Source organism: Balaenoptera borealis (assembly GCF_965194805.1).
Source record: "Balaenoptera borealis genome assembly, chromosome: 15".
Classification (NCBI taxonomy): Eukaryota; Metazoa; Chordata; class Mammalia; order Artiodactyla; family Balaenopteridae; genus Balaenoptera; species Balaenoptera borealis.
Window position 1 is genome coordinate 73,262,555 of NC_138871.1, and position 17,988 is coordinate 73,280,542.

Genomic DNA, 17,988 nt, shown 5'->3' on the forward strand with positions numbered 1-17,988 from the left:
AGATGTGGTACATATATACAATGGAATATTACTCAGCCATAAAAAGGAACGAAATTGGGTCATTTGTAGAGACATGGATGGACCTAGAGTCTGTCATACAGAGTGAAGTCAGAAAGAGAAAAACAAATATCGTATATTAACACATATATGTGGAATCTAGAAAAATGGTACAGATGAACCAGTTTGCAAGGCAGAAATTGAGACACAGATGTAGAGAACAAATGTATGGACACCAAGGGGGGAAAGTGTGTGTGTGTGGGGGGGGGGGATGAATTGGGAGACTGGGATGGACATATATACACTAATATGTATAAAACAGATAACTAATAAGAACCTGCTGTATAAAAAAATAAATAAAATAAAATTCAAAAAATTCAAAAAAAAAGAAGTTAAAAAAAACCAAGAAAACAATGTCTGAGGGATCTCATTACTTTTAATCAGATACTTAACCAGTTGTATAACTACGTAGAGAAATCTCTTACTTTTAATTCCATTAACTAGTAAATTGAGATGATGTGCCATGTTACACACACAGTAGTATGTACCACTTTTCTGCTTATAACCTCTCTTCACCCTGGGTACAATATTGTAACAGCTACTACCCACCAGAATTAGTCCAAAATTCCATTTTTACCGCTCCAATTCAATTAAAAACCTCCTAACCTTTAAGTTTAATATGAGTTGTTAACTTTTTTCTATGTCTGTGCTTGTTATTTCTGAATGTGTCAGCTGTCTGTTCTTTAAAACCAGAAAAAGCTGAGGAAAGTTACCACCTTTCCCAGTGGTGGGAAATGCCTGATGTCCAGCCACAAGAGCCTGGTGTATTCCTTGGCACCGACTCCAGCAACTTAAAATGATGGCAGGGGATGAAAACACAGCCAAGCATGTTAAATGAAAGAAGAACAAAGCTATGGAATAACAGGCTTACTTGTAAACAACTGCTTTTTCTTCTTCCTGGGATTCCAGAAGATGAGGAGTTTTTGTAGAGGGTTTCAAGTCAAAACTACTTTCGTTAAAATTCACTTTTACTTTTAACCTTTAATAAGATAACAGGTGTGAGAGGATGTTCTGAAAACAATACTAGCTTGCATTTATACAGAAATCATTGTTATACATTGACTGCTATGTATATTGTCCAAAATATCATTACTTCAAACTGGTGTGCATTCTTGGGTGTTTCAGAGTTGCTGAAACTATGATAGAGACTGGTTTACTATTTACTGAGACCCTAGAATCAGCTAGGCAAAGTTTAAAGTATTCCCTATATCCTAGGGCTTATACTCTAAATGTAAAAAGAAGTTACAGAGATTGTCATTTACAAGCATAAACGTAAAGTGCTTTTCCTAAGAACCCAAACACCCCATTTCCCAGTCTCCTTTGCCATAAGGTGGCAGGCAGGTGCCTTAGATCCGTCTAGTCTTGCCCCAGTCAAGAGTTGGTTGGGGGACTTCCCTGGTGGTCCAGTGGTAAAGAATCCGTCTTACAACACAGGGGACGCAGGTTCGATCCCCGGTCAGGGAACTAAGAGCCCACATGCCACTGGGCAACTAAGCCCACACGCTACAACTACTGAGCTTGCGCGCCTCAACTAGAGCCCGTGTGCTGCAAACTACAGAGCCCACGCGCTCTGGAACACACGCACCACAACTACAGAGCCCACACGTCCTGGAGCCAGCACGCCACAACTAGAGAAGAGAAAACCCACAGGCCACAGCTAGAGAGAAGCCCACGTACCACAACAAGGAGCTTGTGCGCCGCAAGGAAAGACCCTGCGTGCTGCAACTAAGACCCGACACAGCCAAAAATAAATAAATAAATAAATAAATAATAAATCTTAAAAAAAAAGTTGGTTGGAAGGGTGATACTGGCCCTGTGAGGAGCATCCATTTTGCTGGCACAGATTACAGCAGAGCTGGTGGGGTTCTAAACCCACCACTGGAGCAGCAGCTTCCTGATTCTGCAGTTTCCCGATCATAGCAGAAACAACACATCCCTTGGCTAGCCGATTCTACACTGTGATTTTGGGAGTTATTTCTGAAATTCAGCCCTGTTTCTTAAGACCTCCCAATGATTTCATGAGCGGTGTAAGTCCTCAATAAATGAATCCTTTTCTGGGGTGGCTTCAGTTGTCTGAAACCAAGAGCCATTACTGTAACTAACATACTCAGTACACCTAGCATGCAAATAGCCACACAAAGAATTAATGGAAAGGATCAGTCTGATCCTGATTTAATCAGAATGAATCTTCCTAGAGAATGTGGATTTTGAAATATGTTTTGAGTAAAAGAAATCGGTATGGCAAACGTTTAGATTAGGGTATAAAGCACTACTAACAAGAGGACAAAAGGGTTTCCTGTGTTAATATATCTGAGAAGGGCTAATGCAGTGGCCCATTTGTCTGCAGGAACATTCTTAGTCAAAGCTACCCTGGGGCAGAACCTTGAGATGAGAGTAAATACTAAGGGTACCAAACGATAATGAAAAGGTTGGATGAGAAGAGTATTATCGGATTCGACCTTCTCAACTACCTCTCCTTTTGCTCAGAGCCAACTAAAAGTAGGGGCAGGAATGTCCTTAGTCAGCAAATCCAGTGGCTTCCTCTCAGTTCTCTATATCTGGCATAGTGCCTGATCCTTCTTGTCACCCTTTCTTCTCCTGATATCTGGCAAATCACAGACTACTGCTTCTTCCTCCTTTTCTCCTTCCCACCTCCTAAATTTTATAGCACAACCTTTCATCTCAGTATTTTTCTTTTTCCCAGTATTCTCTCCTCAGCCTATCTAATCCATTCTTATGCTTTTACTCTCATTTCCAAAGTGAACAACTCTTTTAGTTCTCCAACCTCAAATCCCCTTCTCCCTTGAGCTGTTGTCTCACTTTTCCAACAACCTGTAATACATCTTTACTTGAAAGGACTACCAGTATATAAAACTCAGTATGAACAAAACTGAACTCATCAATTGCATTTCTGAATCTGCTCCTCCTATGTTCCATCTTCTGCTGACAGCACCTCCATCCTTCCAGTGACCTAGATTTATATAGCAGGGTCTTTGGCCTCCCCCCTCCCTGCTCATTACTTCATTAGTCCACGAAACAAGCACTTTACGCCACTCAATTACTGTCCTCAAGGAATTTACAGTACATGTAAAGATAAATATATATATACACATATATATGAACAAAAAATATACTATCTATAATAATGGCTGACTAGGAGCTCTGAGGCAGTGATCTTCAAGCAGTTTTGTTTATATACTCCTTAAAAGAGTTTTGAAAAACCACATAACCCCTTGAACATTTTAAAGCTGACACCTACAATTTTTCATTGCAAGTTTAAATAAGTTTATATCTTGTTAATAGATTTTTTAAAATATCAAATATTCATTAAGATAAAATGAGTGTTGGCCTTACAAGCAATGAAAGTTTTAGGATATTATTTGATAAAATAGATTTTAACCACCATATTAAATAAAGCACACCAAATCTGAAAGCAATCACAAAAAATTGTTATCAGAGGATTATAGCTATTATATTTTGAAATTCTGACAGTACCAGAAAACATTCCAGCTATATTTAAAAGAAGCATCGGGACTTCCCTGGTGGCGCAGTGGTTAAGAATCCACCTGCTGATGCAGGGGACACGGGTTCGAGCCCTGGTCTGGGAAGATCCCACATGCCGCAGAGCAACTAAGCCCGTGCATCACAACTACTGAGCAACTAGAGAAAGCCCGCGCACAGCAATGAAGACCCAACGCAGCCAAAAATAAATAAATAAATAAATTTACTTTTAAAATTAAAAAATAAATTAAATAAATAAAATAAAAGAAGCATCACTAAATTATATAGCTTTAGCTACTCCAAATTCAAAGCAACCCAACACAGACCAAGTACCCTGATTCTGTAGCATGCCTTTAAATCAATCAATTAATCAGTTAATTAAAGTAAAATAAAATATGTATGACAGGGAAATACAGAAAGACCTGTGGGTTAAGTTTTCTTGCTTCTTCATTAAAGGAAGTCTCTCAAAAGCCAGTATTTTTATTTGTCCCTTTATTTGGTACCTTAAAATTTTTTACACCCAGGTTGAAAGATATGCCTCTCTTTTAAAAAGTGGGATAAGAAGTCATATGAATGCAGGCTTGTTCTCAGGCAGATCAACTTTTGGAAAGAGTACATACAGACTTCAGAATCTGGAAGTTGAGACCCTTAAAACTATCCATGCCTATGTATACCTTGGTAAGTCTTTACAAGCCGTTATTGTGTATTTTGAAATTCACTGCTTTGAGGGAATCCATTTACTTCAAACAACTAGACCCTGGATAGAATGTACCCTTCAAGGTGTCACTAGTCTTACAAGAGAAGGAGGGGGTCTTCAAGAAAAACACACACACACTAATGTAGTAGAGGCTAGAGGTGTGGGAAGTTAGGGCCATAATGGTGGGCAGCAAGGGCAGATGGAATAACAGATAATAATCCCTGAGGGTAGATGCCAATAACAGAGTTAACAGAATACTGAGCCCTGTCTATGCCAGCTATAAGGTGGGGACACTACACTTGAGACTGCCACACTGAGCCTAGACATTTGAAGGGAACTGGCTAGGCCCAGGTTGATGGCATCCCAGCTACTGGCAGAGGCAGAAACAGAAGCAAATAATCTGTGTAGAAAAGTTTCCCCAATTTAGGCCAATAGGACACCCAAAGATAAAATGAACTCACAAATAAAATTCACTAAGCATACGAGAAAGCAAACCATTATAATTGAGAGTCAGCAGAGAAAAACAAAAGATTTATTAGCATCCCCCAAAAATACGGAATTTGGAATTATCAAATATAGAATGTAGAATAGCAATATATAAAATGTTTTAAAAAATAAATAATCCAATCACCAAGACAAGAAAACAATAAGAGCCTATCAGGAACGAACAAGCATATGGGGTGGGTACAGGGAGAAAATTTCAGAAATTAAAATTTTAATATTGAACACAGTGAAAAAAGAATAGTAAACTGGAAAATATATCCAAAGAAATTACCAAAGGCGATGGAAAATACGAAAGAGGTATTAAAAGTATTAATATATAAGACATTTACATATGATATATACAAAGGGCTCAAATAAGCCAGTCTTCCCCAAACATACTAGCCTCCACGAGAGTGGAGCAATGTGAGACATAGAGAAAATTCCAGAAAATTATCCAAAGAAAACATTTTCCTTACCATATTAGTCATCTCCAGAACCTTCCTGAGGATGAAAATAAAATACTGCAATTGAAACCTACCATATGCCCATTATTAGCCCACTATAAAATCAATATTCTCAATAAAATCACCTTCGCATACAACCTGAGTTAAATCTGTTATAAACAGATTCCTGGTTTGGGTGGACCCTACCTAATTACTAGAGTTAGGCTTATGATTCTCAAAGACAATGAAAAAAAGTAGAAAGCCCATTCTTTCAGAATTCTGTCTTAAGGTCTATTTGTGTTTTACTAACATTTACAGTGCCATTTGTAGCAGATTTTTAAAAATAAGAAAATTATTAGAGTTCTGCTTCCATTTAAGGATGAATCAACACTGGTTCACAAAATTTAACAGATGTACCACACTAATGTAAGATGTTAATAGAGGAAACTAAAGTGGGGAATGGGGAGGTCGGGATATAAAGAAATTCTCTTTCTGCTTAAATTTTTGATAAACTTAAAACTGCTCTTAAAAATAAAGCCTAATAATTAAAAGATATCAGCTAAAATTTTAATGAATCCTTAAAGTCCAAGTGTGGGCTAGCATGTCATTTTGGAATAGCTGGGGAGACCTCATACAAGAAGTGTTTACACTCATGAGCAAGCGCTTTTCCAAGGGCCTGCACCAGGTGCTAACAAGAAGACTGGGCACAGAGCAGAAAACCAGAGAAAACCCCCATTAGTGGCAAAGATATGCAGGAAGAGATTGACAGTGCTAGGTAAACAAGTGCCCCTCCCACTTTCCTGGATCCTTCCCCCCCTACAAAGCAAAGCATTAAGCTGCTGGGGTAAGGGAAGCAAACTCTTTTTCAGGGTGATAAGCAAAGATCTAGTGCTTTTGGAAGAGGAGTAAAAGCAAAATCTATCTACCTCTGGAGGAGGGATGAGAAATCCTCTTATATCCAGGCAGACTTAAGGCTCTATTGTTACTAAGATAGGGATAGGAGTAAAAACCCTCTGTCCCAGGAGGAGGCACAAGAAATTGCCTTGTGCCCAGAATCTTATACTTATACCCAGCAGAGGTCTGCTACTATTGGAAGAGGGGCAGGAAACTACCATCCAAGAACAACCACAGACATAAGATAGTGTTTGGGTGCTACAGGGAGAAGAGAAAGGAACTCTAAGAAAACCCTACTCCTGAGGCCCAAGCATATAGGGCTTGCCTAAAACTGAGGCTAGGGAAAAGAAAACAGAGAACATTCCTTTGCCTGCCTCTTTGAGCCTACCAACAAGCAACAGCAGAATACTTCTGGCGGGGGCTTCCCTGGTGGTGCAGTGCTTAAGAATCCACCTGCCAATGCAGGGGATGCAGGTTCGAGCCCTGGTCTGGGAAGATCCCACATGCCGCGGAGCAACTAAGCCCGTGCACCACAACCACTGAGCCTGCGCTCTAGAGACCATGCTCTGCAACGAGAAGCCACTGCAACGAGAAGCCCATGCATCACAACGACGAGTAGCCCCCACTTGCCACAACTAGAGAAGGCCTGCACGCAGCAATGAAGACCCAACGCAGCCAAAAATAAATTAATTAATTAAAATAAATTAAAAAAAAAAAAGAATACTTCTGGGATGAAGCAAGACCATGGAGACACCTCACTCCCTCCACCTCTGTGATGCAGCCTTGCAGGGACAGCCAAAAACTGAGGAGGGCACAGGAACACCTGAGAAAACCCCTCAGGTACCCCAGCCCCTACCCTAAGGACAAGGTAACAACAGCCCACCACTAGAGGCATCTGAAGTCTGTGATGCATTGAAAGTAAAAATAGCAATAATAATACCTAAACCCAGCTCAATTTCTGACTAGATAAGCCCAATTCTCCACACTAATGCTTGACAGAAGAAAAGGCATATTCATTTCTAGACATAAATATTCAGTCTGTACTATTCTACCTCTAATGCCTGGCATTCAATTAAAAATTACAAGACATGCCAAAAAAAAGCAAGACAAAATATCCCACTGTCAAGAGATAAAGCAGTCAACAGAACCAGATTCAGAACGAACCTGAGTTGGAACTCGCAAATGAGGAACTTAAAATAACTATGATTAATATGTTAAAGAGTCTAGTGGAAAGATGAACAATATGTATGAGCAGATGGAGAATTTTAGGAAAAATTAAAACTATGTGAAAAAAAATCAAATGGAAATACTAGAAATAAAAATCATCACATAAGAAATGGAGAATTCCTCTGATGGTCTCTTCAGTATATAAGACAAAGCTGAGGAAAGGTTCATTTGATGGCGATCAATAGATAGGACACAGCTGAGGAGAGACTCAGTGACCTTAAAGATAGGTGGGTAGAAACTGTCCAACTGAAATACAAGAAGAAAAAATACATAAATAAATAAAAACAGAGTATCTAAGAGCTAAGGGACAACATCAAGTGGTCTAACATACGTACAACTGGAGCCTCAGAAAGGAAAAAAAAAAGAAGAATGGAACTAAAAATAGAACTACCATATGACCTAGCATTTCCACTCCTGGGTATCTGAAAAAAACAAAAGCATCCCAATGTTCACAGCAGCATTATTTACAATAGCCAAAATATACAGGCAACCTAAGTGTCCATCAACAGATGAATGAGTAAAGAAGATGTGATACACACACACACACACACACACACACACACACAAAATGGAATACTACTCGGCCTTGAAAAAAAAGAATGAAAATTTGCCATTTGCAACAACATGCATGGACTTGGAGGGTATTAATGCTTAGTGAAGTAAGTCAGACAAAGAAAGACAAATATGGTATGATATCACTTACATATGGAATCTAAAAAATAAAACAGGGGCTTCCTTGGTGGCGCAGTGGTTAAGAATCCGCCTGCCAATGCAGGACACGGGTTCAGGCCCTGGTCCAGGAAGATCCCACATGCCGCGGAGCAACTAAGCCCATGCGCCACAACTACGGAGCCTGTACTCTAGAGCCCGCGAGCCACAACTACTGAGCCTGCATGCCACAACTACTGAAGCCTGCGCACCTAGAGCCTGTGCTCCTCAACAAGAGAAGCCACTGCAATGAGAAGCCTGAGCACCGCAACAAAGAGTAGCCCCCACTCGCCGCAACTAGAGAAAGCCTGCGTGCAGCAATGAAGACCCAACCCAACACCGTCAAGAATAAATAAATAAAATAAATAAATTTAAAAATAAAACAAACTAGTGACTATAACAACAACAACAACAAAACAGACTCACAGATACAGAAAACAAACTAGTGGTTACCAGTGGGGAGAGGAAAGGGGAAGGAGCAAGTTAGGAGTAGGGGATTAAGAGGTAAAAACTACTATGTATAAAATAAATAAGCTGTAAGGATATTTTTGTATAGCCAATACTTTATGATAACTATAAATGGAGTATAACTTTTAAAAATTGTGAATCACTGCATTGTGCATCTGAAAAACTTATATAATATTGTACATCAACTATACTTAAGTTAAAAAAACACAGGGGAAAGATAAATTGGGAGACTGGGATTGACATATACACACTACTATATATAAAATAGATAACTAATAAGGACCTACTGTATAGCACAGGGAACTCTTCTCAATACTCTGTAATAACCTATATGGGTAAAGAATCTAAAAACAGAGTGGATATATGTATATGTATAACTGATTCACTTTGCTATACAGCAGAAACTAACACAACATTTTAAATCAACTATACTCCAATAAATTTTTTTTAAAAACACACAGGAAGAATGGGGCATAAGAAATATCTGAAGTGATAACAGCCTAGAATTTCCCCCCCAAATAATGAAAGACATCAAACCACAGATACAAGAATCTCAGTGAACCCTACATAGGATAAAACAAAAAGGAAGGGGAAAAAACACCTACACACATCATAGACTAGCTAATGCAAACCAAAGACAAAGAGAAAATCTTGAAAATACCCAAGAAAAAAGAAACATCACATACAGAGGGACAAAAACAAGAATTACAGTAGACTGCTCATTGAAAAATGAAATATTTTTTAAAAATCATAATTATGACAAAATACATATCACTGTCTCAAGAAACAGTTTTCAAATTCGAAGAGGTTCCATAATTTCTATTATACTAACCATTACCTGCTCCTTTTACAAAATTCACTTTCTATGTAGTTTGTAGGCAGTTTCAGCCACTCATTTGGAGTCATAAAGTGCCTTGAATTAGAAATTCCCGGAAATCTGGAACGCAGTTTGGCCTTCTCAACCTCTTTAAATTCTTTCATTGTAAATATTTTGCCTGTAGGAAGATTAGCAAGCTAAATTAGCATCCTTAAATGCAACTCACATTGTTCTTGGGTTATGAAACCATGTAACAATTAGAAACTAAGTACCAGTCTCACACTGCAGAAGAATTCTTTTTCCATCGTCTTTGTCATATTGTGCCTTTTTCAAAGGGTCACGAAATGGTGGGATTGTAACCTACAAGAAAAACACTTCTTTGAGGACCGGGTTGCAGCTCTTTTTCAGTCTATTCTAAGCATCCATGTATGGCTCTTATGCCAGAAGAATCAAGATTACAATATCTACAAACTAACAGCAATCTAATTATTATATATATTTAACACATTACAAAGAGATGGCAGCACTCCAATACATCTCCTGGCAAGGCCCTTCAGCCAAAGAAGCATGGTTAGCTCTTGTTTTAATAGCCTTTTCAGATCATTGTGGATATTCTTTTTAGATATCAGTACTATACCCAAACTCAACAAGTGGCAGCTTCTTAAAGGTCAGTTATGATGTAGAATCTGAAACCATATCAATGAATTATTCAAACTCTGCTACATTAAAATCCATTGGTCCATCCTGAACTTGAACTCTGAATGAATCTTTTATCCATATCATGAATTGGTTGTTTAGAGAAAATTAGATCACTGAGTTATGTGAGGTCTTCCAAATGTTAATACGTTTCATTATACAATAATCACATTCATTAATATCACCAGTCTCATCAGTAAAGTCTTTGAGTATTGGAACACTCTCATATATGATGGTATGATATTTCAAAAATTCAAATTTTTGTTTGTAAGTTCACATTTTATCATTAGCAACAAATACTGTCAGTTGTTTTTCTTGAAGTGACAGACTCACTTCATTAATTTTCCAGAAAATGTCTACCAAACACCCAAGACTTAATAAACATAGTCTGTAATTCATTCTTTCAAGTAAAAATGATGTTCCATGAAAAAAAAATCAGGCAATTCAGCTCACAATTCAAACAATCATACTGTATTTCAGTATGCATAAATGCTCTTTGCATACCTCGCATTTCATCAGAATATTAAAAAGATATGTAGAAAAGACCAAGACTTGGAGGGGAGGGATGAATTAGGAGTTTGGAATTAGCAGATACAAACGACTACATATAGTAAAACAGATAAACAACAAGGTCCTACTGTATAGCACAGAGAATTATATTCAATATCTTGTAACAAACTATAATGGAAAAGAATCTGAAAAACTATATATGTACATAAAAAACCAAATCACTTTGCTGTACACCAGGAACTAACATAACATTGTAAATCAACTATACTTCAATAAAAAAAGGGGGGAGTAAGACTTAATAAAATTAATAATTTTTTTACTGTTTGATCAAGGACATTCTTAAGTGAAACTGAATTTTTTTTTTTTTTTTTTTTTTTTTACTGTGAGTGCATGACAGTGAAGAATATGAGTACAGTACCAGTATAATCTGGCAACACTGACTTAAGTAGTTCTAAGGTATTAGCAGTTTCACCCAACATTGCTTTTGTACCATCAGTGCAAATGTCAACACAATGAAAAAGGCAAATAAAATTTGGCACTATTATGAAAAGTTTTGGCCTAATATACCCCCTAGAAGGGTTTCGGGGCTGTCAAAGGTCTATGTACCTCACTTTGAGAACTGCTGCTATAACCTCAAAGTGCTCAGCTTACCTTAAGAGGTCACCTATCAGCTTCATTCAGAGTGGCAACGTGGTGAAAGAACAGAATAGAATTCTGGTATCCAAAAGATCTGGTCTCAGGCTTCCCTAGTGGTGCAGCGGTTGAGAATCCGCCTGCCAATGCAGGGGACACAGGTTCGAGCCCTGGTCCGGGAAGATCCCACATGCTGCGGAGCAACTAAGCCCATGTGCCACAACTACTGAGCCTGCGCTCTGGAGCCTGTGAGCCACAACTACTGAAGCCCGCACGCCTAGAGCCCATGCTCCACGACAAGAGAAGCCCCTGCAATGAGAAGCCCGTGCACCACGACGAAGAGTAGCCCCCACTCACCACAACTAGAGAAAGCCCTCACACAGCAACAAAGACCCAACGCAGCCAAAAATTAAATAAATAAATAAATTTATAAAAAAAAAAAAGATCTGGTTTTAAATCCCAATTCTAACCCTTACCAGGTATGCTACTAGTTAGTATGTCTAAGGATCTAACTCTAAACTCTCAGTTTAACTCTGACCTATAAAAATAGGGACAATAGCACATACACACACCTCAATTTGGGGAAAAATTTAAAAGACTGCTTTGCCCTGCAACTACCAGCAGTTTAAAATGCCTATGATTCAAGGTAGGTTTTTTGTTTTATTTTCTTTAATAATATCCACTATTAGCAGAAGTGTGGAAAAAATAGATTCTCAGGAGGAGGTACAAATTTATATAACCATTCTGGAGGACAATTTCGTGATATGAATTAAAATCATGCATAATTTTTAACCCAGCAATTCTACTTCTAGCAACTTACCCAAAGGAAAAAATTAAGAAATAAATAGTTACAGGGATGTTCATCATAATGTCATTTATGACAACAATAGGTCAAAAACAACCTAGAGGGACTTCCCTGGTGGCACAGTGGTTAAGAATCCACCTGTCAATGCAGGGGACACGGGTTCGAGCCCTGGTCCGGGAAGATCCCACATGCCACAGAGCAACTAAGCCCGTGCACCACAACTACTGAGCCTGCGCTCTAGAGCCCGTGAGCCACAACTACTGAAGCCCGCACGTCTAGAGCCTGTGCTCCACAACAAGAGAAGCCACTACAATGAGAAGCCCGCGCACTGCAACAAAGAGTAGCCCCCGCTCACTGCAACCAGAGAAAAGCCCACGTGCAGCAACGGAGATCCAATGCAGCCAATAAATAAATAAATTAATTAATTAATTAAAAAAAAAACCAATCTAGAGGTTCAAAATAAGGAATATGTTTAAAAAAAAAAAAAAAGATGGTACAGCAAGATAGTATATGTGGTTAGAAACATACCTGTACTCTGCTATTTACAACTGTGTAACCTTGGACAAGTAACTTAACCTACCCGTGCCTCACTTGCCTTATTTGTAAATTATCAGTGAATGCTGAAATAAAGTAAAAAGAAATCTTTAACATTTGGTTAACCCCTCAGTGCAAGTTAGCTATTAACAACAGAATACCATGCATTGATTACAATTGTATATTTATATTTATTGACAAAGAAAGAAAGCAAATCATAAACTACTGAGAAAAAGAAGATTTTTTTTTTTTTTTTTGGAAAAGAAGATTTTAAAACCTAATGTGTGGTATGATCCCATTCTTGTTAAATAAAAATGTGTACATATACCTACACATAGAAAGAAGTCTTTTTTTTTTAAATTGAAGTATACTTGGTTTACCATTAGAAAGAAGTCTTGAAGGATATACAGAAAAATGTTCATGAGTTCACTCTGGGTAATGGAATTTTGAGTGATCTTCTTATTCTTTATTTTAAAATTGATTTTCTCATTTATATATCATAAAAATATATTACTTTTGTAACAAATTTAAAAGTCTATGAAATTTTTTAACATTATCTATTACCCAATTATTATACAATATTTTCAAATTTTACAGAGGTTTAATTTACTTTGGACTTTGGCTTTTTTGTTCCTTTCTAAGATATGGAGATGGGACATGATTCTTAAGATGTTACTGCATTCGTTGGGAATCACTAAAGGACTACTTATATATTAGGACTGCTCAAAAAAACAAACCACATAATACCAAAGTTAAAATTAGAAATCTACCTTCAGGGGCTTCCCTGGTGGCGCAGTGGTTAAGAACCCGCCTGCCAATGCAGGAGACACGGGTTCGAGCCCTGGTCCGGGAAGATCCCACATGCTGCTGAGCAATTAAGCCCATGCACCACAACTACTGAGCCTGTGCTCTAGAGCCCGTGAGCCACAACTACTGAGCCCGTGTGCCACAACTACTGAAGCCCGCCCGCCTAGAGCCCGTGCTCCCAACAAAAGAATCCACCACAATGAGAAGCCCGAGCACTGCAACGAAGAGTAGCCCCCATGCGCCGCAACTAGAGAAAAAAGCACGTACGAAGACCCTATGCAGCCAAAAATAAATAAATAACTAAACTTAAAAAAAAAAAAAAGAAAGAAATCTACCTTCAGAAAATTCGGGTCCTCTTTGTTCATGTAAAAAGGATCATATTCTTTTGGATCATAATGCTCTATAAATGCATTTCCCTACAGGAAGGAAATAAAAACCACACATAAGAACAAGAAGTCCATAATTAATTTTGAGCATAACAGGACTCAAGAGTCAAACACACAGTTCCACTCTTATGCTTTGAAATGGCATCAATGACAAATGCAAAAGGGAAGGGAAGATCAAATTGGAAATTAAATTTAATGTATCTAGGTAAGAAATATTATAGTGATAGAAGGAATCTACTTAAAATTTTCAAGATTTTAATAAAGGATGTTGCAACACTAAAAGATATAGGAAATTGTTTTTAGATACTTAATATTCAAACATCTCAGATCTCTTAAAAATGCCAGGAGAACAGAAATATTTTATAGCTCTGTAAATAATCAAGTTCCAGAATAAAAAACAAAAAAACACATATCGTGAACCTAGAGTCCAATTTTTTTAATTGGTATATAAAAGTAACAATTACATAGGAGAAAGAAAGAAAAATTATTCTAATGTACACATTTAAATCCAGACCTAACCCTTTCCCTCCATCCTTTCCACATGCCCTGGATTTAAGAATAGTATGTGCTATAACAGAGTACAGATTACACATATACAGAATTGGGAAGGGCAGGCTGTTTGGATGACTGTAAATAAAGAAAGATAACTATAGTTTTTAAAGCAACTGAAAAAAGTAACAAATGATCTCTTAGTACCTTTTTATTTACGTATTTTAAAAAACCATCTAATTCCTCTTGTCTCCTTTTTTTAATCTTCTTATGTGAAGTAACATTTTCTATAATTTTCTTCTGGAGAGGATGTGCCACATGATCAACCCATCTTTTATATAATATCTCTTTTCTTCTTGCATTTAAGAAGTCATGATGCTTTAAATACTTACCTAGTTCCTAGTAAACAGTGATAGGAAAGACAAATATATTATCTTAAAGTTTTCTTGTTCCAAAATTTAAACTTAATTTATATTCATAAGAATAACCCACAAAATCATCCATTAATTAAATCATTTGGTTGGCTTCTACTGTGTGACACACACAATACTGGAAACAAAGAATACATGAATAAATTAGACAACATGCCTGCTCTCCCTGGAAGACAGACTACAAAACAAATCTACAAAACAACAGGAGGAGGGACCATGTAGCAAGAGATATATGGGGTTCAAACAGATACTAGTATACCAGTGTTCACTGCATCATTACTCACAATAGCCAAGAGGTGGAAACAACTCCAGTGTTCATCAACAGATGAAGGTATAAACAAAATGTGGTATATACGTATAATGGAATATTATACAACCATAAAAAGGAGTGAAGTTCTGACACATGCTACAACATGGATGAACCTTAAAAGCAATATGCTAAGTGAAATATGACAGACACAAAAGGATAAATATTGTAGGATTCCACTTATATGAAATATCTAGAATAGGCAAATTCATAGAGACAGAAAATAAATCAGATGTTACCAGAGGCTTGCAGAAGGAGGGCTGGGAAGTTACTACTTAATGAGTACAAAGTTTCGGTTGGGGTGATGAAAAAGGTTTAGAAATACACAGTGGTTATGGTTGTTCAACACATATGTAATTAATGTCACTGAATTGTACACTCAAAAATGGTTAAAAAGCAAATTTTATGTTATATATATTTTACAATAGAAAAATAATTAAATTTTTTAAAAGATTTCCAAATTGGTAGACATTTGGGATGGGCCTTAAAGAATAGAGTTATCTAGGAAGAGAAGGAATGACAAAGAATGAGGCAGAAGAATATTCTATGGAGGGAATTCCCTGGCAGTCCAGTCATTAGGACTCCACACCTTCACTGCCGAGGGGCCGAGTTCAATCCCTGGTCAGGGAACTAAGATCCCACAAGCCGCACAGCACAGCCAAAAAAAAAAAAAAAGAATATTCTATGGGGGAAAAAAAAAAAGACAGAACAGTAGCACAACCTGGTAAAAATGACAAGTAGCCTGCAAAGAAAATGCCTAAATTAGGCTATAAACTAAATCATTCTCACCAAAACTTCTCATATACCTTTCATCTAGCAAACGAAATCATGTGATTACTAGGATCAACAACATGAAATTTAAAATGAAAAAAATAAAATAATAAAAACCCTATAATCTTCTCCAGGTGATATCCCTCCCTAGCTTCAGGTCATAGCACATTTCAACCATTCTCAATGAACAGTTCCTTTCCTTTTCAAACAACTCTAAAGAAAATTCTTAAAAACAAAAATAGGCTACCCACTCCAGTGTTTAGTACACTTCACACAGACATTCATCTTGTCTTATAATTAAGCCCATCCTGCTACAGTTAAAGCTTTGTTCTTACTTATGTATACCTGAGTAATAATTGGTCAGTGTGTTCCAATAACAGCTCTTAAAGCTTTTAAGAATACATAGTGACTCCACAGAAGCCCCACTAACATGAAGGAACAAGTGAGTAGGAGGAAACTCTTATAAGGTATCTATAAAAGAGTCCTCACAAAGTATACGAAGAGAGGAACTAAATTAAAGCAATCTCAGAGCTCTTTTAAGTTCAATCCTAAAGGCTAATGAGTGTTAATTGTTTTCTATATTTTCTAAAATTTTTATAATGACAATGCACTACATCTGAAATGGAAAAACAAAGTTTAATTTTTAATTGAGACATATTCTGCAGCCAATTCTTACCTTAATTCTATAATTTTCTCTGTATAATATTGATTGAATAGCTGCATCAATATCTTCTTTAGCTAATGCCTAAAATGACAGAATGACATTTTGAAAATCAAATATTTGAAAATTAAATTATTAATACTACCTAGACTCATTTTATATGTGACATACATATCCCTGGAAAGTTCTCTGTCAATCCAATTTTTCTACTTCAAATCATACCATCTTGCGATGAAGAGTGGCCCCCGCTCACCGCAACTGGAGAAAGCCCTCGCACAGAAACGAAGACCCAAACACAGCCAAAAATAAATAAATAAATAAATAAATTTATTTTAAAAAAATAAAATAAAAAATCATATCATCAGTACTTTTTAAAGAGTATTTGAATCTTTCTGCTCTCAGCTACAGTTCATTCTAGGGAAAAAATAACTCAGATCACAGACATTTTGAGTCCCAATATGGTCAAATGACTTTGCCCAGACACACATGGTAGGTAAAACCCATCTTTTTTCACATACTATAAAGTGATACAATCAGGCCTCTATTTGAATTCATTTACTCATGAATGAATTCTATTTGAATTCATTTAGTCATTATAGCTATCAAATATTAATACTTTTTATGAACAAGCCACATTTTCAGTATTTTAAAGCAACACAATCTTCAGGAAATAGATCATAAAATTAAAATTTTCCATTTTCATAACAAATCTTCCACAATTAAACATGTCAGAAAATGCAAGAGGTTGATTTCTAGCATACATGTGAATGTAATTAACATCACTGACTTACACACTTAAAAATAGTTAAAGAGAGTAAATTTTATGATATAATTTTTCCACAATGGAAAAAAAGATTAATAATAAAAGAGTCCCAAAGTGGACATTTGGGATGGGCCTTTGAAATCCTCTCATAATTACACAAAAATAAAATATTCTCAAATTAACTGTCATTGGAATTAGTTGTCTTCCGTTCCACTCCCCTTGTTTTCCAGAATAGATGAGTAAAATCTCAAAATCTAAGAACTAACCTTCCCCATTAACACACAAGGAAATTAAGGCTCAAGGGAGTTAAGCAACAACCAGAGGCCTAGAAAATCCTGCACTGAGTCCAGAATTCAAACTCAAATGTATCTAACTCCAAATTCATTTTCTTTGTTCTTTCTGCCTCACAGAGTTGCTATTCCTAGCAAATCTACTGCTCTCAAAACCAAGATGAGTACTGAAATATTAAAACAACCACCTGAAGACACTGGAGACTGACCCAGAGCAGGAAGAAACTAAAGGGTAGTCAACACTTGGAAAAGAGAACAGCACTGGAAAAGTTTTCAGTTCTTTATGGACTTTTGTCTAACAGCAGGCCTCAGTCATAGCTAAACGAGGTAGCTCAAACGCAGACAGAAATACACAGTTTTACAGATTCAGTAATTAGAAGACAGAGTTCAGGGCAACCATAGCAGCAGGAAAATGAGAGGAGAAATACCTGAAAGGAGAAAGCCATAGACAGAATGCCACAAATTCTGCAGACCAAATCTCTGGCAGACCCTTGAACCACATAAGCACAAAGCAGACTCCGTGGAGCCCAGCTAAAGCTAAAAAAGACTAAACAGTGATTTCACCTGCTGCCAACTGCAGGAGAGACAAAGTTCAGAGTTCGTGTTCAGG

At 37.1% G+C, this 17,988-nt stretch overlaps 1 protein-coding gene across 16 annotated transcripts in view; it reads right to left on the bottom strand.

Moving 5' to 3' along the window:
* LOC309612557 (protein FAM228B) overlaps nt 1-17,988 on the bottom strand; it is a gene marked incomplete at its 3' end in the record, with an annotated part of 89,423 nt that overhangs the window by 4,820 nt on the left and 66,615 nt on the right. For 9 of the 16 annotated variants that reach the window (XM_082358432.1, XM_082358430.1, XM_082358440.1 and 6 more), the window contains 6 exons: nt 16,341-16,409; nt 14,363-14,554; nt 13,616-13,696; nt 9,568-9,655; nt 9,317-9,473; nt 929-1,036 (listed from right to left, as the gene is read on the bottom strand). In XM_082358432.1, coding sequence (XP_082214558.1) covers nt 929-1,036; nt 9,317-9,473; nt 9,568-9,655; nt 13,616-13,696; nt 14,363-14,554; nt 16,341-16,409 — 695 coding nt within the window. Of the gene's footprint in view, nt 1-924; nt 1,037-9,310; nt 9,474-9,521; nt 9,656-11,152; nt 11,275-13,615; nt 13,697-14,362; nt 14,555-16,340; nt 16,410-17,988 lie in introns of those variants that run through there. The other 7 variants (XM_082358437.1, XM_082358429.1, XM_082358439.1 and 4 more) reach the window with 7 other exon arrangements.